This window comes from Pantherophis guttatus, chromosome 2 (assembly GCF_059756535.1).
Source record: "Pantherophis guttatus breed Tessera chromosome 2, ASM5975653v1, whole genome shotgun sequence".
NCBI classification, from domain to species: domain Eukaryota; kingdom Metazoa; phylum Chordata; class Lepidosauria; order Squamata; family Colubridae; genus Pantherophis; species Pantherophis guttatus.
In genome coordinates this window covers 240,457,919-240,483,153 of record NC_142064.1, presented here as the reverse complement: position 1 = coordinate 240,483,153, position 25,235 = coordinate 240,457,919, and the positions used below count along the sequence as shown (strand labels likewise).

General features: G+C 38.5%; 1 protein-coding gene across 1 annotated transcript in view; it reads right to left on the bottom strand.

The window, feature by feature from the left end:
- SUCLG2 (succinate-CoA ligase GDP-forming subunit beta) overlaps positions 1 to 25,235 on the bottom strand; it is a 257,944-nt gene that overhangs the window by 174,740 nt on the left and 57,969 nt on the right. Inside the window, exon 2 of the mRNA XM_034440607.3 lies at positions 6,713 to 6,854. Within this exon, the coding sequence (XP_034296498.1) occupies positions 6,713 to 6,854 (142 nt within the window). The remainder of the gene's footprint in view (positions 1 to 6,712; positions 6,855 to 25,235) is intronic.

Sequence of the window (25,235 nt, the reverse complement as noted above, 5' to 3'; positions counted from 1 at the left end):
ATTTTGGGAAAAATATCCCTAATGCAAGGATCCCCAATCCTCATGCCACAGCTCACTACTGGGGGTCACGGACTGCCTGGCTGGTGGACATGTGCAGCTGAGGCTTGCATGGGCCAGTTCCCCTTTCCCCTCCCCCACCAGGCTGCAAAGCTGGAAAGATTGGGGACCAATGCCCTAACACTATAATATCTTCCCAAAGAAAATAAAGGGCTAACTTAGCAATAAATCAACCCTCAACTAACGGTGAAAATATTAGGCAAGTAAAATTAACCTCTCCCCAAATACAAGTTCCCAGGGAAACTAAACTGTCAGTTAAGCCATAAAATATTTAGAAGGTCAAGACATGCTGATAGACTTGGGAAAATACTAGGGAAAGAGAAGTTTGGAAAACAGGGATAAGATATATAGCATTCCCTAGAGACGAACTGAGTTCTTTCTTTCAAGCCCCCTATGATCTCATAGGGCATCTCATATGCCCTAATTATCTCATGACCTCATATGGACAGATGAGATGTGCTATAGCCAATCAAATATCTTGCTGCTGTAATAATCTGCATACTTCTACAAAGAGGGCCTGTCAGCCCCCCCACCCCTTTTTGTAAATTTGTCTTTGTGCTGATTATTGTTTTTAATTGTTGTTTTCTTCATTGAAAGTGTGTTAGTCTTTTCTTTTTTTCCTGTAAAAACTCTAAAAGTTCTCTTTCACTCACAAAGAAGTGAAGGAGATATAAAATTCAAGAAGAGAGACTAGGAAAAAGAGAATTTGAAATATGTTTCCATGCCGCAAGAAAATAACTGAAAGCAGGCCTAGCCAAACAAAAGGCTGAGGTCAGCAAGATGAAGTGAAAAATGGATCTTGTTCTGTTTGCAGAAAACAGCTACCCAAACTTAGCAATTCTGAAAGCATATTCAACTAACAAATGTTGTTGTGTTTATTCAGATTCAGTGGAACATAAACTGATAATTGACACTGATATTTTTAGATTGCCGCATTCGTTCCCATCTGTTTTCTCTCTTTGTCTCATATCTAACAATAAGGTCCATGACAATGTTCACAATTGATTCTGATTGTTCGCAGAACACTTTCAGAAGTAGGCCCTCAAATATCCTGATTTATTATTCCACATTAAAATTAGATACAAAAATGTACGTTTCCTGTTTTTTTTCTGAATTCTGCGTCATTAAAAACAGCAGCCATTATGGATAACTTTCAAGACAGTATATCATTTTTTTTTGTAGCCTCTTGACTTGGAACATAACATTACTTAATGTTGATTCATCAGCAATTCTTTTTGTACATTAACTTCATTAGAGAATTGTTCAAACCAAAGGATCCTCTGAGTTCGATCTTTTACTAAACACCCTTTGAAGACAAGTTTTAATAACATGAACTTTACTGTAATTTTCTAGACATCCGTTATGCTTCATCTGATGAAAAAACAATAAACAGTCCTATTAAAGTTATTTATAAACAATTTTATTTCTTTCCCCCTTTATACTTTTAGTGACTTTTCGGTATTTCGAGGGAAACCATTAATTAAGAAACCTATTGAACGTATCAGGATAAATCTGTCCCCGACTTCAGTTACTATCTAAAGTGTCATTATTATTATTTAAGTACTATCCAATTATTATCCAGTAAACAGATAGAAGTTCTCAACAGAACCATTTTACAGTTGTGTGACTAAACCAACATGAGAAGATAAAGACTGGGCCTGATAAGAATACAATAAAAATAAAGATTTGGAGAAAAGGAAACATTAAAACATGAGAGGAGCATGAACATTCAAGAATAAAGATAAAACCAGAATACACACCACGTCTTTTCAACTGAAAAGACTGTAAACCATATACCTGAAGGAAACTTCTCCAGATCCAGTGACAATGTGACACTTTTACTCATCTGAACTAACAAAGGCTCCTGAAGTCTTTATTGTCAGGAGTAAAAGCACTACAGGAAAAAGATGATGACAAGATACAGGGCATAAATAATGCAAAGCTTGCCATAGGGTGATGATTTGAAAAGGTTTTGTGAGTGTAAATATATTTTATCTATTGACTGGCTTTAAGGCATCAGGCTAGAAATCAGGAGACAGTGAATTCTAGTCTTGCCTTAAGCATGAAAGCTGGCTGAGTGACTTTGGCCATTCCCTTTCTCTCAGCCCAATTCACCTCACAGGTTGTTGTGGGGAAAATAGGAGGAGGGATGAGTATTAGATATGTTTATTAAAAATAAATAAAGTTAATTTGATGGGGAAAAACCTCATTTGGGGCTACAGTATGCAAACACTGCCATCCTTTTAGTTAATTCCAGGTTTGATTTTGGAAGATACTCACTGAACTATGCATATAATAGCGATTTGCGTGTGCAAACTATATTGAATATATTGAACACTATTCAACAAAGTATATATCTGCAGTGGTATTGTAGTTAATATCCAGCACTTCATCCTGAGAGTTGATAACTCCTCTCTTAATATTATAAAGATCAACTTTAAAATCCTAAATATTTCTTTTCATTTCTTTCTACAGTATTCACGAATATTGTTAACATTCAATTTCTGTGAGTTCTTTATTTTATTTTTCTATGCCTTCTTTACTTTAGAATTTGCCTCTCTTCACTTCTGGAAGCTAGAATTTGTGAGCTACACTGATAACTTTTTGCAAGTACAATCCAGATGACTTTGTAACATATATAACACAGAATACATCAAATTTCATTCAAAATTCAAGGGTTGAGGAAGAGCAGTGGTGGCTGTTATTTGCAATAACACTGTATTTACTCATATAACTACAGTGGGACAAATAATGAGGATACCAACTTTTTAGATTGGATTAAGTATACCACAGTTTAACAATTTTGAAATACGCACTTCAGAGTAAGTTTTAAACTTTATTCCATCAATTCAACTGAATTCTGCTAAAAAATACTAGTCAAATAAGGCACCTAGCCATTACCTCCTTTATCTCTCTTTACAGTAAAAATGAAGAAGGCTAAACAATTAATCTATTGTGTATTCGATTATGTTAAATGATATGAACAATAACCTCACAGGGGATGTGCATTCAGAAATGAAATATATGAAATGGTTCAATTCAATCAATGAATTAGCACATTTATTTTTGCTTTCGTATGATTTACTAACTTTGGCTTGAAAGTTAATAGTTATGAGTGGAATATCAGTAGGCTTTAATTTAGGACCATTTGTTTAATGACTGTTCGAAATGGCAACATTTGACATTTCATGGTTTATTAATGATATTGTCATTGATTATGGTGTTGACTACAAGACCGAGCAAGTGTATACACACAGAATATGAAGAATATGCACTGTTTTCAAAAAGTGCAAGGACTGGTTATAAGTCACTTTTCGAAATGAGATATAAAAAATATGTTGATTCATTAAATAAAGTGTCCAGCCATTGCACTGGTTACAGCAACCCCATTGTCATATGATCAAAATTTGGGTCCTTGGTAACCAGCATGTATTTACATTGGTTGCAGAGTTCCAGGGTCACATGATCACCGTTTGCAACCTTCCCAAGGGCCTTCTGACAAGCAAGTCAGGGGAAGACAGATTTGCTTAACCATCGTGGCTAAAAAATTCATAAAATTGGGTGCAACTCACTTAATGACCACTTTGCTTAGCGACAGAAGTTTCTGTCCTATGCCAACTGTGGGTGAGGATTACCTGTAGACGGGGGTGGGCTTTGTAGGGGTTCGGGAGAACCTCTAGCTAAGTTTCTGTGCAGTTCGGAGAACCCCCAAATCCCACTCCTGGCTGCCCCCCCCTCCCCTCCCAGGAGTCCCCTGATGGCCCGTTTTGGATGCAGCTAAGTGCAGGCCGCACACGGCGGCTAGGGGAGGGCAAAAAACGGGCCTACCAGAAGTTTGGGAAGGGCTGCAGAGGACCTCTGGAGCCTGGAGAGGATGTTTTTGCCCTCCTGGAGGCTTGAGGAAAGCCTCCGGAGCCCAGGGAGGGGAAAAACGCCCCCTCCGCCGTGGTGCAAAAGGCCGATTAGGCCACACCCACCATGGCCACGCCCACCCAGCAACTGGGCAGAGAACCCCTTGCTAAAATTTTTCAAGCCCACTGTAGAGCATCTTGAAAGAAAGGCTTGCCCACCCCCACCCTGCCTTAGCCACAGCCCCAACTACCCCGTTAAAGCAGAACAGGTAATGGGGGAATGATGAGGGTATGATCTAGAAAAGACAGAGAGGTCAAAACTGTGCTCACCTATCCCTTGTGTGAACTGCTGCATATTCCACATTGAAGTTCTTCAGATCATTATGTGCCATATATTCCCTACTTCTTTTTTCTCTAAAGCAACATGTATAGTGTGTGTGTGTATACATTTGCTCCCTCTTGTAATCATAACCATAATCAATGACAATATCATTAATAAACCATGAAATGTCAGGCTGTAGGAACATTACTCAATCCACAGATTCACCCTCTCTTTTTTTACTATAATAGGTATATATGATTGCTGTCCTATTTATAACTCTGTTACTTATTAAGTCGTATCATATCTCAAGTTGAAAGCAATCAGTGGGTTCGCTACAAGAGCTTTTCTGAGCTCAGCAGTCATTAAAGGGAACTGATGAGAGAAGAAAAGGGAGAGATTAAACATGTAAGGTTCAGAGCCTCACACAAGAGCATTCTCATTTAATCTGCTGAAGTGGCACATATGATATTATTCTACCTTTTATCACTGTAATTTGAAGAATGACTAGTAAAACAACTTTCAGATACGGAAGAGCAAGTTTGTATATGAGAACCCAGATCACTAATTTAGACTATCTATTTCTCACAGTTAAGCACGCGTAACGTGTCAAACTACATTACATTAAATGCAAATGGTATAGCTGACTCTTTGATTTTTACTTTAAAATAAGCAGTTTGACAATCACATGGGAGAAGTGATTTAACCTCCTCCATTGTAGTTGCTTTTTGATGTTCTCCTCCCCTGGACAGTTTGTGAGTATTTGTGTTTGCACAGGCAGGTGTATTAAATAATACGTATGAGTGTATTTACAGATGTGGATGTTTAAAAATACTGAATACTGATTGAATACTGATCAGCTCCTAGCTGGATTACTATACTGAACTTCACAATAGGGCTGGCTTTTGAAGAACATTCACAGGCTGCAGCTGGCGCAGAATGCAGTCGCGCAAGCAGTTTAGAGTGTTTCTTGTTATATTCATACAACTTTGCTGCTCTGTGAGTTGCACTGATTCCCAGTTTAAGATTCCAGGTGCAATTCAAGATGCTGGTCATCACCTATAAAACCTCCAGGGCACAGGACCAAGGTACTTATGTTTCTTCTATTGTTTCTTCTATTGTTTCTGATTGCCCCACCAGATTAGCAAAGGTGGCATGCTCCAGCTCCCATCTATTGGACAATGTCATCTTTTCAGATCTTGGAGTCAAGCCTTCTTGGTGGCAAGACCTACCCTGTGAAACAGCATCTCCTGGAGATTCAGGTGGCTCCATTCCTATTAGCTTTTTTGCAAGGCATTGAAGATTTACCTATTTCTCCAGACCTTTGGAACAGATGGATAAATAAACTCTGCTGTTATCAGTAGGCCTTTTTCTGAGACTAGGGTTACTGTTTATCCTCAGAGGCCTAGGGTTACATTTTGTGGGTTTGATTGTGCTTCAATCCTTGTCAGCCACCCAGAATCACTTGTATGAGATAGGTAGCTATACAAATCACATCATATACATAAATTAAATTATACATTCATTATAATATTTTTGTGTTGATTAGTCCCTTATAGTATCTTTTATTCAAAATATTTTTTGCATTATTTTTTTTCTCACTGCGTTTATACCTGCTGGAATTAAAGGACTTCTGCAAATTTCTCAATTCTCCCAGATATAGTGTTATCTTCCATTTTGGTTACAATTCTATCAGTGCTCGCTATCCATGTTTACTTATAGGAGATCACCATGATGAGCCCAAGGGAGTGGTCAAATGCATCGTAAGTCTCGAGTCCCTTCGCACCCACAATGGATCTAAGTCCAGCCCACCTTGAATCCCATTGACTCTTATCTACTACCAACTCCCTTTGACCATTAGTAGCTCAGATTGTTGTAGCAATAGCAATAGCATTTAGACTTATATACCGCTTCACAGTGCCTTACAGCCCTCTCTAAGTGGTTTACAGAGTCAGCCTGTTGCCCCCAACAATTTGGGTCCTCATTTTACCCACCTTGGAAAGATGGAAGGCTGAGTCAACCTTGAGCCTGGTGAGATTTGAACTGTCAAATTGCAGGCAGCCGGCAGGCAGCAGAAGTAGCCTGCAGTACTGCACTCTAGCCACTGCGCCACCATGGCTTGTAGAGAGCTTAAGCTTACAATAAACCTATAAATTCATTTGAACTGCCTGGAATCCTGATTCCCTACGCTTGACATTACTATAAAAATTGTTTCAAAGGAATGAAATTAAATCCTGGAAAGCCATTGGAACAGTTACATAATAATACCTTTACTGTAACCATTCGGAATATCTGGACTGTAAGGGTTAAAAATCCAAAAATGAACACATGTTCATTTTCTTCACACATTTCTATTCTCCAGAATAAAAAATGCTCCAGCTTTGAAGATCACAGTAACTATGCATACTTATTTACTGCAGCGTAAATTAATTTTCAGGCTGGTTAATAGCCAATGAGGGCTTAATTCTATGATTAGTCAACTTACGTAATCTTTTAGCAGCCTCAATAGCATCATTTGCAGTGTCAGCCACGAAGAATTTCTGAACTGTGACCCCATGATCAGCCATCAATTTCTTACTCTGGTATTCTTGCAGGTTTAGCCATCGTCTAGGAGTTAACTGAATACCCTAAAGATATGAAATAGAGAAAGAGAAAAATATTCATTCTAAACAATTATGTAATGGTCAACTCTGCTATCGAGACTTATTGCAACCAGAGATAATTCCAGCTGGAAAAAAAAAATCTTATTTTGCAGGAAGTGCACTATCTTGAATCTGTACACAAAAAACATTCTAAAATCTAAAAAGATATTAAAATGAGACCTGTGTATTATTATTATTATTTTATACCTGCATTCTTCCAACTTAACTGTGCATTTAAATAAAATGCATTGAATATTAGCAGCTTTCTTTTTCCACATTTCTGAATCACAAAGATGACAGTATCAAGTTCTTCATTAGGTTACAATATTTGTGCTTGCACAAGGAAATATTGTTATTACCAATGAAATTTGGTACCACTCTGAATCCTTGATACAGTAGTCCCCTTCTACAATTACATTAGTACAAAAATGAAAATGAAATGAAATAATAAAGTAATCACAATTTTCTCATTTGAACTGTAATGGAATTGTTGTTATTCGTGTTACTTTATATTCTATAAAATCGCCATTAACACTGGATTAGCAAATACTGAAACTCAGTAGGGAATGTCACATTGGGCAATTCAAATTTTTTTCAGCGCTTTGTATGTTGGTGAATGACTGCAAAAGCATTTTGAATATTGATTTTGTGCAAAGCAGGTTAATTTGAAAATATAAAAACTGAAAAGAAATATAATGAATTATAACACCCAACATCTGTTCTATCACCCTGAACTTCTGACAATCAAGTAAGTGAAAGCAAATGATGATAAGAAGTCAACTTAAAGAACTGCAGTGCTACTTAAAAAAATTTAAGTTACGTTATCCTTCTTGTAAAAGGCATCCTCCTTATGAAGGAATGGACTAACTTCTTTTGCAACTAACCTTTTGCTGTTCATCACGATGGCTAGAACACCACCATTTGAAAAAAAAAAAACACATTTAAACCAAAATTATTTATAACATTAATATCTTGATGTTAAACAGAAGAATCTAAAATTGTTTATTGCTAAACTATTTTGCATTTCAGAAATATGGTGCCGTTCTTTGAACATATATCATGCTTTTATATAATATTAAAGCCTTATATAAAAAAAAAACCTACCAGCATTTTAATTGTATCAAAAGCCTCCCATCCTAACTATAAGATACATATGGTTTTGTAGGCTGTAGTAACTGTTCACTCCCACAGAAGTTAAATTAGCCAAATTAACAACTAAAAACAACCCCAACCTTTTTGCAGTGAATAGATGTTAAAAAAAAAAAGTAATTGAAGAATAATTTCAGAAATTTACACCAAACAGTTGGCTTTTAAATAGTGGTGGGATTCAGCCGGTTTGTACCGGCAGCCCGGCAGATTCCTTTCCCTGCCCTCTCTGGCACTGGAAGCCAACTGCCCATTCCAGTGGTGGGTTTCAAAATTTTTTTACTACCGGTTCTGTGGGTGTGGTTTGGTGGGTGTGGCAGGGGAAGGATACTGTAAAATCTCAATTCCCTCCCCACTCCAGGGGAAGGTTACTGCAAAATCCCCATTTCCTCCCAATCAGCTAAGACTTGGGAGGCAGAGAATAGATGGGGGTGGGGCCAGTCAGAGGTGGTATTTACCAGTTCTCCGAACTACTCAAACTTTCTGCTACCGGTTCTCCAGAACTAGTCAGAATCTGCTGAAACCCACCTCTGCCCCATTCATCCCTGTGTGTGTGTGTGTGTGTGTGTGTGTGTGTGTGTGTGTGTGTCTGGGCTCACCCAGTGCCACAGTCCACCACGCAGGCCAGGAGCTGCCCTCTCATCCTTCATGGGTTTGAGATGCTGCTGAGGAAAGGTGCCAACAAGCTGAACATGGGCATGGGAGGGGCGCCGTGGAAAGAGGCAGAGTGGGCAGGCGCATCAAACCAGGGGTTTTTAGGAGAAGCACACTGTTCGAGGGCGGAAAAGGGATGCGGGTGAGCACTGCTCTCACGTTTATTCTTTTCTCACTTTGTTGGGGCTGGAGGTGCTCGCTGCCTTGAGTCGCCCTCCTTGCTTTATCCAGTAACAGAGATGGCATCTTAGGAAGCCATGGTTTAATTATGGCATTCAGCACGTGATGGAATTCTCTTTCTTTGATCAACTTTCTTGGGGGAAGCGAGGCCATCTGGGTGGTGGTGGGTGGGGCAAGTTCCACAGCACTGCGCTGCGCTGGAGAAACAGACAACAGAGCAGCCGGCGCAAGGGAAGGAGGCCGCTTTCTCTCTTTCTTCTCCCTGCTCCTGCTCCTTCCCTTGTGCCGGCCGCTCCATTTCGTATTTCTCCATTGCAGCGCAGTACCTAGGATCCACTTTGATAGCAACTGGTTCACCCAGAGTCACATTGGCCATCGCGGGAAGCTCTTCCCACATGTGCAGCAGAGCTGGAGGACGGGGATGGGCCATGCCTCCCACAATGGCCAACCTGACCCTGGGCGAACCGATTGTTAAATTATTTGAATCCCACCACTGATTTTAAGCCTCAAATGTTACCAGTGTGACATAACATACTTTCTGGGCCATTTTAAAGATACAGTACATATTTCATCTTATTAATTTCAGCACTTATTAAAGACTTATTATGTCTTGGACCTTCAGGTTCCATCTTCATGGCTAGGGATGAAAATTCTTTATGTAGGATTCTGTCATAAATCCTCCTTGGAACACATCTGGATATTTCACTGTAAGTAGATCCTTATGGACAGATATGAGTTAGAACATAACCCAAACATAAGTTTCAATTTCTTGAAAAACAAAAATATGATTGGGGCCAATGGGGGATAAGCTGTTAAAAGGAACTGGTTTCTGTTTGCAAAATTTTGTTTAAAGTTTTATATAATGTAACAGTCAATTGTAAGTAATCAAGCTTTTAGCGAAAGCTACAGGACCAGAAGACATACCCAACTGAGTAAGAAGTGGGTATCTCATGATAGATAGATAGATAGATAGATAGATAGATAGATAGATAGATGCCAAATATGCCTTCACAATGCTTTGCAATTACAGATACTTACAGTGGTGTGGTTATCTCACGTTATCTGGTTTCTCATCAAACACTCCTCCCTGATCTTAGCCTTGCCAGATAGCCTTCTACTTCCCTGTATTATTATAATAGTTAAAATCATTGAATAAAATCATTTCTTCACTCCATGCAAGAACCTCATCAATACAGCAGCTGAAAGGTAATTTTCAAAGCTCCCAAAATCTCTGTGGGTTTTTTTCTCACCCTTTGAGAGACTTAATCTCTTTACCCGGCCAAAGAGAAACTGCTCACCAAAGACAGTGTGATGACCCAGGGCATGGCACAGAGATAACACAAACAGTTAGCAGTTCAAACTGCCTCTTTATTGCTCCAAATCTCCCCAAACACTCCCACTTGATAAGAGCCGAGGTGGCGCAATGGTTAGGGTGCAGTACTGCAGCTACTTCAGCTGTCTGCTAGTTCAGCAGATCAGCAGATCAAATCTCACCGGCTCAAGGTTGACTCAGACTTCCATCCTTCTGAGGTGGGTAAAATGAGGACAGAGATTGTTAGGGGGCAATATGCTATTTAGTATACTGTCTTTGGTGTAAGACGCCCAGAGTCCTCAGAGAGTGGGCAGCATAGAAATATAACAAACAAACAAACAAACAAACAAACAAACAAACGTTTCTGGCAAGTCCCAGAACAGAGTGATAACAAACCCCCACACAAACCTCAAGCAGCCTCTGGCTGCAATTAGTCCAGCCCAGTGCTGTCTGCACCAAGGCTGCATGGCACTAAATCCCAAATGTATTTGGCAAAACAAGGAGTTCGGGGAGCAAAAGATCCAGGTCATTAGTCCAGAACACCAAAAGGAATGCAAAGACTTTTGGCAAGTTCAAACATCGGGACGCAACACTTCAGGAACTGAGCATTTGTTCCTGACAAATGCTCCTCCCCACAGGGTCTCCTTAAGTCTCATTCCCCAGGTGTGCCTGGTGAAGATGGGGAGGGGCACTCACCTCGTGAGTAGCCTGCTCAGTCTGCGCTGATCATGCTTTCTCTGCACTCTCCGAGCCCTTGCATCAGGAGGGGTGGTTCTTGCTCTTTGTCTGAGCTCTGTCTCTCCTGTTCATCCTGCCTCTGTTCCTCCCTTCCTGCAGGACTTACTAATGCAAAAAAGCCTTTCCTGGACTGACTCTGCCCTTCCCCAGTTTCCTCCAAGAGAGCTACCCTTTCACTCGCTGTCAGTTCTTGTGCCAGCTCATCTTCCGCTGCAGATTCAGGCTCCAACGGGGGCATGACAGACAGCCTGTGGACCTTGTAATCCCATTGGCGGTGGTTTGAATGACCCATCACAGTCACCCAACAAAAGGGAGATGAATGATCAAATAGACTATCTCTCATTTGCACCTGGCTGAACAATGATCACTGAATCCATAAGAACAATATATACATGGTGCTTGACAAACAATGCTACTATTCAGGATGATGATGAGAAAAAATCTTTCCACACTAATTTATTCCTAGATTCACGGTGCCTGAACAGTGATGAATGAAATAACCAAGATATGTCTATGGAACACAAGGTTAGGAGCAGTCCCATCTATAAGAGATTGCACAACAGCAATATTTCAGACACATCAACATTACAGAAGCATAAAGGTTGCTGAGATTATCACTGCTTACGAAGGTCTTTGAATAATAGTTGTTGATTTTTATAAGAGATATTATTACCTAAATATTTTTCAGGGTAATTGCAGTATTTATATTCTCTTTGTAGATCTAATTAAGCACCTGAAGGTTACTTAATTGCAGAATGTGCTCTGAAAATTCTAACCAGCAGCTTAGTTGCTTCCTTCTAAAACAGCCGCATGATAACAACAGCCGAGAAAGGATATTACATAGCATATGCAAAATTACTTCATTGGCAAGCAGAATGCAAGATAAGTGAAAATACTGGATTAGAAGGCAATATGCAACAGAACACGAGCTATTTTGCTGTGACATTCAAGAAAGATGCTTTCTTATGTATGATATAGGATACAGCAGTATATCGTTTCTACAAATATGTATTTCTTTTCCTCACTTTTGCATGCATAGACAAAATAGGAAATTTGTGGGCTCGATTAATCAGATTCATTCCCCAGGTTTTTAATTGGGCTGAGATTATCCCTGCACAAAAGAGACTGAGCTACCAAACTGCATAACGTCTGCTTCTCGTTTTAAAAAGATAAAAGACCAAAGTGAATGGGAAAGGAACCTATTAGCAGGCATCTCCACTGAGGTGAAGGAGAGGATATTAGACTTCCTCTCATGCAACAAGACAGAATGGCTGTTTGTTTAGTGTCATTCAGAGCAAGCCATCCAAAGGAGTTCAATGGAAGTTGGCTCAAGAAGAGTCAAGAGAGTGGCTTTTGTTGGGTCAAGCTGGACATAAGCTTAATGGCTGGCAGCTTTTTCAGGATGAGGACTCCATTTGGTGTTTGGCTGAGATGCTGGGAGCCATACTTCAAAAAGAGGACTAGACAGACTTTCATGCATAAGGAGAGACTAGAATTCATCAACTCCTGGTTTCTAGCCTGGTACATCAAACTGGCTCTTAACCACTAAACCAAACCACTGACCAAATGGGGCTTAAAGAATTACTAGAGGTGATTTAATACAATGTTTAGTTTGACAATATACTTTAAACACATTGAATCAAATGCAGTTAATATTTACTGTTTAATTAATATTTTCTCCTTAGTGTGGTATTTTAGAGAGAGATCAGACAGCTACTGTTCAAGCATTTAAAGGATCCAGGTTCTGGATCCTCAAATTGTGTACTTTTATCCTCAATAACTCTTTAGCAAGACAGGCCTCCATACGTCTTTGACAATTCCTCCTACACTTTTGTTCCATCTTTGTTGCATTAATTTCCCATTAATTATGATACAAATCAGGTAACTTTGGTTTTAATAACAGTTTATGACCCTATAAATTAAATAATGCTGTCATGAGCTAAATCATCATTAATGATGATTAAACCACTATCCCTATTTTGATTATATTTTTAAAAAAATCCCCTTGGATTTAAATTAAGCATGAAAAGCTAAACTCTACAGGCAGAGCTTGGAGAACAGCAAGAGAAAGGAGAAAAAAAAGGCACCGGGACCTAACTCTCATTCCCATGCTTTAACAAACCACAAATGTTATGTCTAAATTAGTCTGCTGTCTCGCATCCCTCCCAACTGCAGAAATTACCACAGAACATAGCTGTTCTCACTAAGCAAGCTAGGAATATTAAAAATATTGGCAGACTGATCTATACCTGGATTCAGGTAACATACTGCTTTTGAAGAGGCAAAGAGAAGGAAGCTTGTAAAAAAAATCTCACAAGATAGATGCACTTTTATTAGTATCAATTAATTTCTATTTTGTAGCTGGAGAAAAATTCCCAGTTCTTCTCCCCTAGTTCATTATACTCCATACCCAAAATCCATTCTGTCAGCTCACTAGTCCAAAACTGCCTTGGTAACACCACACTTACCAGCATCCAGTTTTGGTCACCATATTATAAAAAAAGATGTTGGGACTCTGGAAAGAGTACAGAGAAGAGCAACAAAGATGATTAGGGGACTGGAGGCTAAAACATATAAAGGACAGTTGCTAGAATTGGGTATGTCTAGTTTAATGAAAAGAAGGTGACATGATACCAGTGTTCCAGTACCTCAGGGAGTCAAGCTATTCTCCAAAGCACCTGAAGGCAGGACAAGAAGCAATGGATGGAAACTAATCAAGGAGAGAAGCAACCTAGAACTAAGGAGAAATTTCCTAAAAGTGAGAACAATTAATCAGTGGAACAACTTGCCACCAGAAGTTGTAGATGCTCCAACACTGGAAGTTTTTAAGAAGCGATTAGACACTCATTTTTCTGAAATTGTATAGGGCAGTGATGGCGAACCTTTTTGGCTCCAAGTGCCAAAAAGGTCACGTGGAAATGTTGTGTGTGCGCTTGTCAGGGCCGTGCTCCAGAAAAGCCAAACCTCTGGGTTCTAGTGTGCATGTGTGCCTGATGATCAGCTGGAACCCAGAAACCCAGTGTGCATGGACAGGCCATTTTTCGGCACTGCCGCGCGCACAAAGGGATCATGCTCTGGAAAAGCCAAACTTCCAGGTTCTGGTTCACATGTGCATCCAACGATCAGCTGACCGGCACGGGTGCGCACACCAGTTTTTGGCATGAAGGACAGCTGATCGCCGTGCGCGCATGCATGCCAGAAACCCAAAAGACAAACAGGCAAGGCCACGCATGCCGGGCGACATGGCTTCGCGGGCCACTTTGGGCACATGTGCCATAGGTTCGCCATCACAGGTATAGGGTATCCTGCTTGAGCAGGGAGTTAGAATAGAAGACTTCCAAGGTCCCTTGCAACTCTATTATTCTGCATTCTGTATTCTGTAAAACTATTGCCCCATTTTGTTCTCTTACAACTAATAAGGGACAAGAGGGGAGATGAGAAAAAGAAATATTCCTGCTTTTCTTTTTCCTTCCTTCATCTTCCTAAGCTTGCTGATTAGTAGTATGATTTGAGTATGTTCTGCTATGGCAGCTATTATAACTGCTTACAGAGAACAAGCAACAAATCTCTCAGGAGAAAATGTTATGCAAAGCCTTTCTCCTCCTAAAACCCAGAATTTTTGCATTTGGTAAGAGATGAGCTTAGTAATGTCCATTTTCAATCATCATTATTCTAGTCAAGGAGATATTAAGGTCTTTTTTATATTACCTAAAGTAGATGATGAATTCACACATCACAGAAAGCAGAAGGAAATAAAATAATTCTTTCAAATTAATATAAACTTACTATCTTTTCACCTAACCTCCAGAGGCTACTTATAATACACTTTTCCAATAATTCAACAATTTGCATCCCGTGCCTTGTTAAAATTCACTGGGAAATCAAGGAAACAGCTACTTATTTAAAATATTATTTATCACTGTTCTTGAGACTGACAAATGTTAAGAAACCATCAAAGTCTAACATGCTGCCAATTGAAAGGGAGAAACAAACCCATTTTTTCTTTCTTGCCATTTCCCTTTGTAAACTACAAAACTTCTAAGCATCAAGCCCTTGCTTTCCAGGCTGAATTTCAAAAAAGACAGGCTCTCAATCAGGATTTTTCACAATACACAAACTCCTTGTGATAAATGAACTACCAGTGAAGATAAATGAATGCACCCTACCACTGCTTACAACAGCCATTGATTAACTGTACTCTTTGGAAATCACTTGAAATTGACTGTGTATTAAAAGCTCTACAGAGCTAATGCATATGTGTTTAAAAGTTACATTATACGCACGGGAGAAAGGAAGTCTTGCTAAAGAAAACAAGATGAAAAATCCTTCATTCTCTGTCACACAAAAAGAATCTATCCTATTGAGATACACCAGGGTTTTCATATTACATCAAACTAATACTAAGTTAAGGGGAAAGATTTAGGAAGGGACAAAATGACTTTTAAGAATTCAATACAAAAACATCGCACTAAGGTTAGGTAAGATATAAATCCAACCATTATGGTCTACAGCCAATTATATATTGTTTCTTCAGTTCTTTGTCTGTTTATGGGGCATCAAAATGATTCTGTATGGTGTATAAACCCAACAATTTGAACCAACATTAATCAATCAGGTTTACACAAGACATTTAAACTATGTTGCAGTTTGTTTGGGCTTGACTTACTCTGTTATAGGAATCTAACCATTATGTCTTTTTTTTTTATTCAAAAAGTTTTTTTATTTTATAGACAAACAAACAAACAATACATAACCAGTCAATATATCTTCTAAATACATCTTTTGTGTCTTCTTTCTGCTCTTCCAATATTTATCATATCTTAATATCATCATTTCCTTTATTATAACATTTCCCCCACTTTTCTTACTTCTCTATTAATACATTTATTAATAATACATTTATTTATTAAACTATCTTTTAATTTTATTAAGAATTAAACAACCATTTTATCCCCACACAACCTTCAACCCCCCCTTCCCCACCCCCACCCCCGACTTCCCAGAGCAAAAATAGGGTATAGCATTAAACAAACATAAGCTAAAATATACTAATTTACTACAAGATTCACAACCCCCTCACACTCTTTAACTCCTCTTTTGAAAATTATTCATCGGCCTCCCCTTTTAGGATTCCAATTTAAACATTATAAAACTTTCTTTAAAGCATATCTCTTAAGAAGAAGAAAAAAAATATTATTTTATATCCATTCAATTTTAAATTAACCATTTTAATACTTCAGTAAGTTTTTTTCCCTTTTTTCTCTTCTCAAAAAAACACTTCAATAGAATATTCTTCACAATATAACCTTAAAAATACTATTAATCCATTGAGTTAAATTATTTCTAACTCTTGAGTTCATCCTTCAAAATATCTGTTTCAAAACTTTCAGAAAATTATCAGTTAAGTTTAAAGTTAACCATTTTAATACCTTGATAATTTTTTAAAAAGCTATCCATTTTTAGTTAAACATTTTTACTTAAACTTAAAAGATACTAATTTCAGTAGACTTTTCAAATTTAGTATTAAAATCCTCCCCAAAAGAAACTAATCTTCAATTCTTCCTTTCTTTCTATATTTTTTCCAGTCCTTCTTCTGCAATAGTACTTTCTTCAACATTGCTCCTCCCCCTGCTTTTATTTTTGAAAATTTCTGAATATAAATTTGAGGCTGATGCATCTTTGGAAATTGTTCTCTTCTAAAAGTTATCTCCTTCAATTCAAAACCTCCATTTCGACTCTTCCTGCTTATATAATCAGTCACTTCCTTCCTTGAAACAGTCTGCGAGAAAGAGTCTATTTGCTGCTTTCCAATTAACTGCATAGAAGCTTCTGCAAAAATCTCTGTTTTCAGTGTGCCAACTTCCATCGTGATCCTGACAGCTTCTTTTCCCTGCTCCAAAGTCGAAATAAGTTGATTTCCTTCCTCTTTTCCAGCCAGCAAAACATTGTTATTCTCCAGATTATAATTTTGAATAGTCCTTTCAATTGATTCCAATATAGCAGAAGTATAGAAATTTAAAAGTTCTTGTAAAGCCTTTACAGTCACAACTTGTGAATTTGCTGGCTCATATAGTAATGATCCTCCATCCTTGATGTCAGCCATAGTTCAATTTCCACTTTAAATTTATTCAGCTATCAGGTCAATAAATCCAATAATTTTCACACAATTTAGAAGTATAAAGTAGTTAGAGTCAATACCATAGTCTTTTTCATTTCACTAGCACTTTAAATCCTTTTTCTTGCCGGGTAATCCAGTAGCTTTTACAATGTTGCAGCTTTAACGATCACTTTCACTTATAAGTTTTGTTTTTGCTGCCCTTAAGCGCCATCTTTTTTTCTTTGTTTTAAACGGAGTTAAAGTTTAATACTTGCATTTTCTGTTCTCCTGATTTTGCTCTGCCAGCATCCAGATTCAAATTTTAATCCTTAAAATTGCACTGCTGGTGTGGTCGCGACCCCTTGTTCTGCATAAAGCAGAATCGTCCCGGATCCGGAGCACTGAAGGACTTTCAGGGAGCTCTCACCCTGCAAACCCCAAGCTTAAAAAAAAAAGCCTTGGGGTCTAGGGGAGCTTTACCCAGACCCTTCTGCTCTTCTCTCCCCCTTTTTCCCTGGGGGAGAGTTTCAAGTTGCTAGAACAGCTGATTTTCGCTGTTCTAGCGGCAAACAGAATCACGGGGCTGGAGCTCCTAAAGGAGCATCCGTTCGGGGAATGCGGAGCCACCGGAAGTCCTAACCATTATGTCTTGTATACCATGTTGCACAAGAACCCAGAAAATTATGGGTGATTCAGGACAGCACAGGAACAAAATTGTAAATCGATACAATGAGTGAACCAAACTATCCTGGAACTTAATTTTCTAGGTTTAAAAATGGTCTCTTTGGAGAATTTGAAACTATGAATTGCAGGGATCATTAAAAAAAATGTCACTTCTTCCTGATCTTTCAATGATTGCTCAATCAATCATCACTGGTTGGGGGAAAAAACCTTGGGATCTTCTGACTTTCTAGAAGCAACATGCAAAGTCTACAAACACAGATGTAAAAAATATTGTGCCCATAAGTGGAATAGAGCTTTGGAAAAATAGCAAGCAAATATCAGCCTCCTCTCTATAGCATTTGTTTGCTTTTTGCTTCAAATAGTCATGAGGAAATTCTTAAGGACCTGAAATCCCTAGCATATTTTTTTAAATCAATGATCAGGAACTTTATGTATATTCTGAACTGTAACCATCAGACTCTCTCTCCCTCTCTCTCTCTCTCCCTCTCTCTCTCTCTCTCTCTCTCTCTCTCTCTCTCTCTCTCTCTCTCTCTCTCTCTCTGGGGCTTATGGGGATTGTAGCCAACATCATGTTAATGTTTATTCCAATTAACCATATAAACACAAGGCACACATTTTGATCGTTCTTTACAAAGGCAAACAAAATCTGCAGCTATTAACAAATCTCTCTTTCCTTCAGAGATTGAGGAAAATATTATCATGACGAGTTATCTACTCATCAAGGCTACATAGCATAGCAATAGTGGAAGAAGTCTACAGGTTTTTTTGAGCTTAAATTTATGAAAGGTTTGAGGGTTTCTTTCTATTATTTTCAGCTTCATACAGTAGAAAAGAATATTATATACATACATACATACATACATACATACATACATACATACTACATACAGATAGATATAGGAGGGAGGAAGAGGGAGGGAGAGAGAGTGAGGGGAGAGAGAGAGTGAGGGAGAGGGAGAAAGAGACACACACACATTGGATGCCAATGTAACCAAAATTGTTCATTATTACAAAGAACATTAACTGACAATGGATTCAATAGGAATGAATAATGGAATAGAATATGGCAAAATGAATATGACAATAGTATGAGAATATGAGCAGATTTCTGTACATTCCTTCACATAAATCCAAACTTGCATAAAAGGACAATTTTTGGCTGATGTGTTCTCCTTTCAAGAATATTTCAAAAACAAATTCTTTCTTAGAAATTTGAATGAGAAAGGGAAGGGACAAAAAAAAAAACCCAAAGGATATTTTTTTTTCTCCCCAAGGACACTAATTCTAATATTGTTTGGGAAGATTTTCTGTATTGTACCTTTTGCCAACAATTAAAACGCCAGTACTTTCACCACCATCATGAATAAGTATATAAAATAGAAAACTGTGGAACACAAACAAAACTTTTCTGCAAAGCATTAGTTCAAATAGTAACCTTACTATGTAAGAGGACACCTGAAGTAGAAATATTGAGTGTCAATTATTATCTCTCAAAATGTCCTCATAATGCCTTGTTAATGCTCATATATTCAGTTTAATTTAACCAACACAGTCTCTCTCTTTAGAGACCCCTAACAGTCAGTAACATAACAGCAAGCTTTGCTCTTCTAAGTTTTTCAGTAAAATGGAATGGAATGGAATGGAATGGAATGGAATGGAATGGAATGGAATAGAATAGAATAGAATAGAATAGAATAGAATAGAATAAACAGAGCTGGAAGGGATCTTGGAGGTCTTCTAATCCAACCCCCTGCTTCAAACAAATGGTTATCCAACATCTTCTTTAAAACTTCCAGTGTTGGAGCATTCACAATTTCTGGAGGCAAGTTGTTCTACTGATAAATTGTTCCAACTGTCAGGAAATTTCTCCTTAGTTCTAAGTTGCTTCTCTCCTTGATTAGTTTCCACCCATTGCTTCTTGTCCTGCCCTCAGGTGCTGTGGAGAATAGCTTGACTCCCTCTTCTTTGTAGCATATTGGAACACTGCTATCATGTCTCCCCTGGTCCTTCTTTTTATTAAACTAAACATACCCAGTTCCAGCAACCATTCTTCATATGTTTTAGCTTCCACTCCCCTAATCATCTTTGTTGCTCTTCTCTGCACTCTTTCTAGAATCTCAATATCTTTTTTACATTGTGGCGACCAAATCTAATCTTAAATTCTAATGTGGTGGCTTCTGCATGCACTATGGCAAAGATGTGCTCTCAATTGTGGACTACCCAGTTTCCTTTCACCCATCTGTGCCTCCTGTCTCAAAATGACAACTAAGAAAAAAAAGAATCAATTATACCATAAACTTCTTAGTTCTTTAAAAAAAAAAAAAAAAAAAAAAACAAAGGTTACCTTCCTTTTAGCCAAGCTGAGAAGTTATAAATGAATTTTAAGAACAGAGAAGAGGGTTTTCATAGAGCTACACTTGATGGAGAGCTTATTTTCACTATTTTCTTTCCAACTGCAATCCCAACACAGACAGTCAGATACACACACTGTTAAGAGTTTGCAACAATCCAACCAGCACATAAGTAAAGAATTCAGCAGGATTCATGTATAAAAGAAACTTCTTTATATACAACAATATCAAGCATAATGCATGTATACAACACCCATGAAACAGAACTCAGAATCTAGAATCACAGAAGCAATAATGCAAGCACAAACAACTCTTTTATACATTAACAGTTAACCTAAGCCATGCCCAGGCTCCAAACAGTCCCCATTGGCTGACCTGTTGCCATGCCCATTCCAATTCATGAACTCTTATACACTTACACACAGAGAGAGAGGGGGGGGGAGAGGGGTCTTTCTAGTCTTAAGGAAGTATAGGTAGTCCTCGACTTATAAGTTCATTTAGTGACCATTTGAAATTAGAATGGCACTGAAAAAATGGACTTATGACCTTTTTCACAGTTACAGCCACTGTAGCATCCCCATGGACACATGATCAAAATTCAGATGCTTGGCAACTTGACTCATATTTATGACAGTTGTCGTGTCCCAGGGTCATTTGATCTCCTTTTGCAACCTTCTGACAAGCAAAGTCAATGCAGAAGCCAGATTCACTTAACCGTGTGATTCACTTAACTGTCTCATTTAGCAACAGAAATTTTGGGCTTAATTGTTGTCATAAATTGAGGACTACCCATAACAATCTAATCAGGATGTGTGCATGTATGTAATGAGTTTCTGTGGGAAGGCCCTTTTCATCGGAGTCCTTTGGAGTCAGGCAATGCCTAAATTAAATTGAAAGTAAAATAAACTGTAGCCAGGAAGAGATAATCTCCCCACTTCTCCATAAGGCCTGATCCCAGTGAATAATCAAAAACTCCCACTCCCAGAATAAGTGGATATAATTTTCAAATGCATACTTGGCTTCATGCCTAGTTTGATCCCCAACTATTTCACACTGATCAACTTTCCTTTTTAAAACTGAGTGTTTGGAATTTATTTATTTTTCTTAAATCCCACCTTCACTATTTTTATAAATATCTCAAGGCAGCGAACTTACCTAATCCTCCTTCCTTCTTCTATTTTCTGTTGAGGTGGGCTGGGCTCCCCCAGCTGACTTTCATGCCTAAAGCAGGCCCAGAACTCATGCTTTCTTGGTTTCAGCCTTAACCACTAGACTAGACCAAAGTGGCTGTGTTTTTCCTTCATAATTATGGTTAGCATTTTGTCCACAGGGCATCCCCATGCAACTGCACTGAGATACATTAGGAAAGAAATATCTGCAGGAATATGTACCAGTGGGTGGGTTGCCCCCGGTTCACACGGTTCTATAGAACTGGTAGTAAAACCGGCGGGAGGCCCCGCCCACTGACCCTGACGTCATGAAAACGCTGCGCTTGCACACGCGGCCCCATTACAAACCAATAGTAAAGGTAAGTAGAACCCACCCCTGATATGTACTGTAAAAACATACCAAGTACTTAAACAAAAAAACCACAAACTGCTACCACTGCTCCTATTACTGCAGTATTGCTGAAGCTTTTAAAGGAAGCCCTGCACTACATACTGTCAGGGTTCCAAGTAACATACCCACAGCAAACAAAACTCTGAGGCATATGGATTCCTCAATCTACCTTCATTGAATATGTCATATTGGCACAGGCTGGTGAAAACAGACTCTGACTATTCCCGCGTTTTTCACCTAATTAAACATTTTTCACTTTCTCAAAACAATCAGTCACATGGTCCAATCAGGATATTGTCCAGTTGCTAGGTGACTCCAGTCCCCTCCTTCTGAGCACCTGCAGGAATGTCCTTGGTTCCCAAGAGAAAGTAGTTTGTTTTGACGACAACACCCCAACTATCTCTGTTCCCCCACCCCCTCCCTGTCCCTCTTCTCCAGTGTGTCAGTCTCAAAATCAGGCCAGCTTCAGTGCCAAAGTCTCAGTCAGGCCAACTTCAGGGTTGACACGTACAGTATGTCAGATCATCCCTCTTGCAGTGGAACATATCAACTCTGCCTGAACACTGATTAAGTAGACTGCTTTAATTTGCTATAGAAATCAAGCAGGATACATATCCAGCTCTTGCATCTATTACCTGCCAGCTGTATTGGTCATTCTGGTACTCCTATCAACAAATTAGACAACATTATGCCAGAGGTAAGTAATATATATTGGCCCAACTTTGACAGACCGATAACAGGGAAGGCTAAGGATTACTGAATGTTGTAGTGAGACTGCCTCTTCTGAAAAAGGAAAGAGTCAAGTGTGAATACTTGTTTGTTTTAATTATGAATGCAGAAGCCAATTATCAAGGCAACTCTAAAACACCAGTCCACAACCAATGCAATGAGGGAGAAACAGACAGACAGAGACAGAGACAGAGACAGAGAGACAAGACAGAGAGAGAGGGGGGAGGAGAGAGAGAGAGAAAGGGAGAGAGAAATAAACAAACACACATTCGTGGCACTTGTTGCTCCAAAACATTTAAATCCCAAAGGTTTTGGAGAAGAACCAAGTTTTGATGAGCTTCTAGAGAGCCATCCTATTCCAGAAGAGGGGAGCCCCCCTCCCCAAAATACCCTGATGTGTGTTATACATGACACAACCTTTATTTCTAATTAATGTCCATTGCATTCTGACCAAGCAACCATCTATCCTCCCCCCCCCCAATGTATTATTTCAGAAATTGTTCCGGAAACTTACCTCTCATTGACAAGTTAAAATGCCAAAATAAAATGTACAAAGGTCATTTGTGTACATGCAAAACGTGTACCAATAAAGAGTTACTCATTTGAAAGTATTGACATATCTATGTGATGGAACAGTTTCTCATGAAAAATGTTAATGACGTTTCATACCTTCGGAAGGACAATTCAAAGATGGTTCAATAACTTAGCAGCTCAGTTTTTGAACCTAGAAAACTATCCATCATTTTTTTGATACTAGTAAGAGTGACTGGGAATTGGATGGCAGATACATTTACTATATTCTTATTAGGAACAATATGGTAACAGAACAGGCAGTTTCTGATTCTGCATCCATGGCAGATGAAGGAGAAGTTAGCTTTTAGGGAAATGAAGCATAAGATTGGTATCAGAAGAGGCAAGGATGGGAAAGAAACACATCCAGAAATGGAATGGATTGTGTCGTGCTAGCTGACCAAAACTAATAAAATAGTCCAGATAGCATTATGAATTTGTCTTATTAATTTGTTATCTATCTTGCTATATTGTTCGTCGAAGGGGCAGAAAGAACAAGTACAAATAGTCCTCAACTTACAACAGTTCATTTAGTGACCATTCAAAGCTACAAGGGCACTGAAAAAAGTGACTTCTGACCGTTTTTCACTCTTCATGGCATCTCCATGGTCACATGATCAAATTCCGACACTTGGCAACTGATTCATAATTATGACAGTTGCAGCATCCCGGGGTCACATGATCACCTTTTGCGGCCTTCTAACAAGCAAAGTCAACGGGGAAGCCAAATTCACTTAACAACCATGTTACTAACTGCAATGATTCACTTAACAACTGTGACAAGAAAGTTTGTAAAATGGGGCAAAACTCACTTAACAACATAAGTGAGTTTCTCACTTAGCAACATAAATTTTGGGCTCAATCGTGGTCATAAGTTGAGGACTACCTGTACAGCTTTCTTATTCTTACAAGAATAAGCAGTATGTTCTTTCCACCTATTTTATATACAGTAATCAAAAATGTAAGTTGTTTTTAGTTTCAAAAATGGCACATGCAAATCAACACATTTGTTTCTGATGGATATGCAATTGATTATCTCTAACTGGTGAAGTCTGTTTTCAGTTGCTTGCCCACCCAGGGCACATAAACCTTTGTCAGCTCGATGGGCTACAAGTATATTGCTGGGAATGCTTTGAAAACTATTTTAAGAGAATGAGCAAATTGTTTCAGGCATACAGTATTTCAGCCACTTTCCATTTGAGTTTGCAAGGCAAGTGTTTCAATCTTTAAATATAATGTGTAACATTTAAATATTGACAGGGTGTTTATGTGTTCTGCAAAATAAATATAAACAGGGATGAAATGTAGATTCTTGTAGCACGATTTGGGAAGACTGGAATTAGACAAAAATCTGGAAGCTAAAAACAGAAGCAAAAAAAAACTATTCTTTTTTTGTTTGTTTTATGTTTCAGTTGAAATACTAATTTTTCATAAGTAATATGAATAACCAAAGAAATGCAGAGATAAGAACAATAACGTCTTGTGATATCTGCAAAATAAACTCACTGATATAAGTTAATGGCAGTATTTTGATCATGAAAATAAATGTTGTCATTATTTCACCTAGATCCTGTTACATTTCCCCGTCCCAATTCAAGAGCCTGTAGTACAGTGGACTAAAGCACTGTTATTAACATCTGCCGCTTGCAATTACTGCAACTTCAAATCTCACCAGGCTCAAGGTTGACTCAGCCTTCCATCCTTTCAAAGGTAGGTGAAATGAGGACCCAGATTGTGGGGGCAATAAGCTGACTTTGTATAAATATACAAAAGTATGAAGGCTATTGCTTAATGCATTGTAAGCCGCCCTGAGTCTCCGGAGAAGGGCGGCATATAAATTAAAGCAAAAAAAAAAAAAAAAAACCCCACACTTGGACTCTGTTCTTCTTTGATTAATTACATACTTGATCTTATACAATCGCTGATTACTTAAATGTTCCCTGAACCTTATTCATGGCAAAATCAAAGCAGGCAGGGAACACAAGCTTCAGCATACTACTTCGGCTCATGATATTTTCTCCAGCCTCATGTTGTAAAGGTGGACTTCTGCTTTAGCAGAATTTCTACTTTCTGAAAGATAGATGAAGATTTTTCAATGCTGAGTCCATACTTTCCCTATTAGACAGAGAAATTCTGAGATTTTCTGCACCTGAAGCCTTTCCTCAATATGAGACTGAATCACAGAAACCTCGCATCAGAGCACTTGCTCTTTCTCTAGAAAAGATAGTTCTTCTTAAGAGCTGTTGAAGAGAGAAATTGCGAACTGGATGTGATCACAATACTGCAGAAACCTCAGATTTGGCTGCAGAACACTTCTGCAAACAGATGAAATCCACAAAACAATA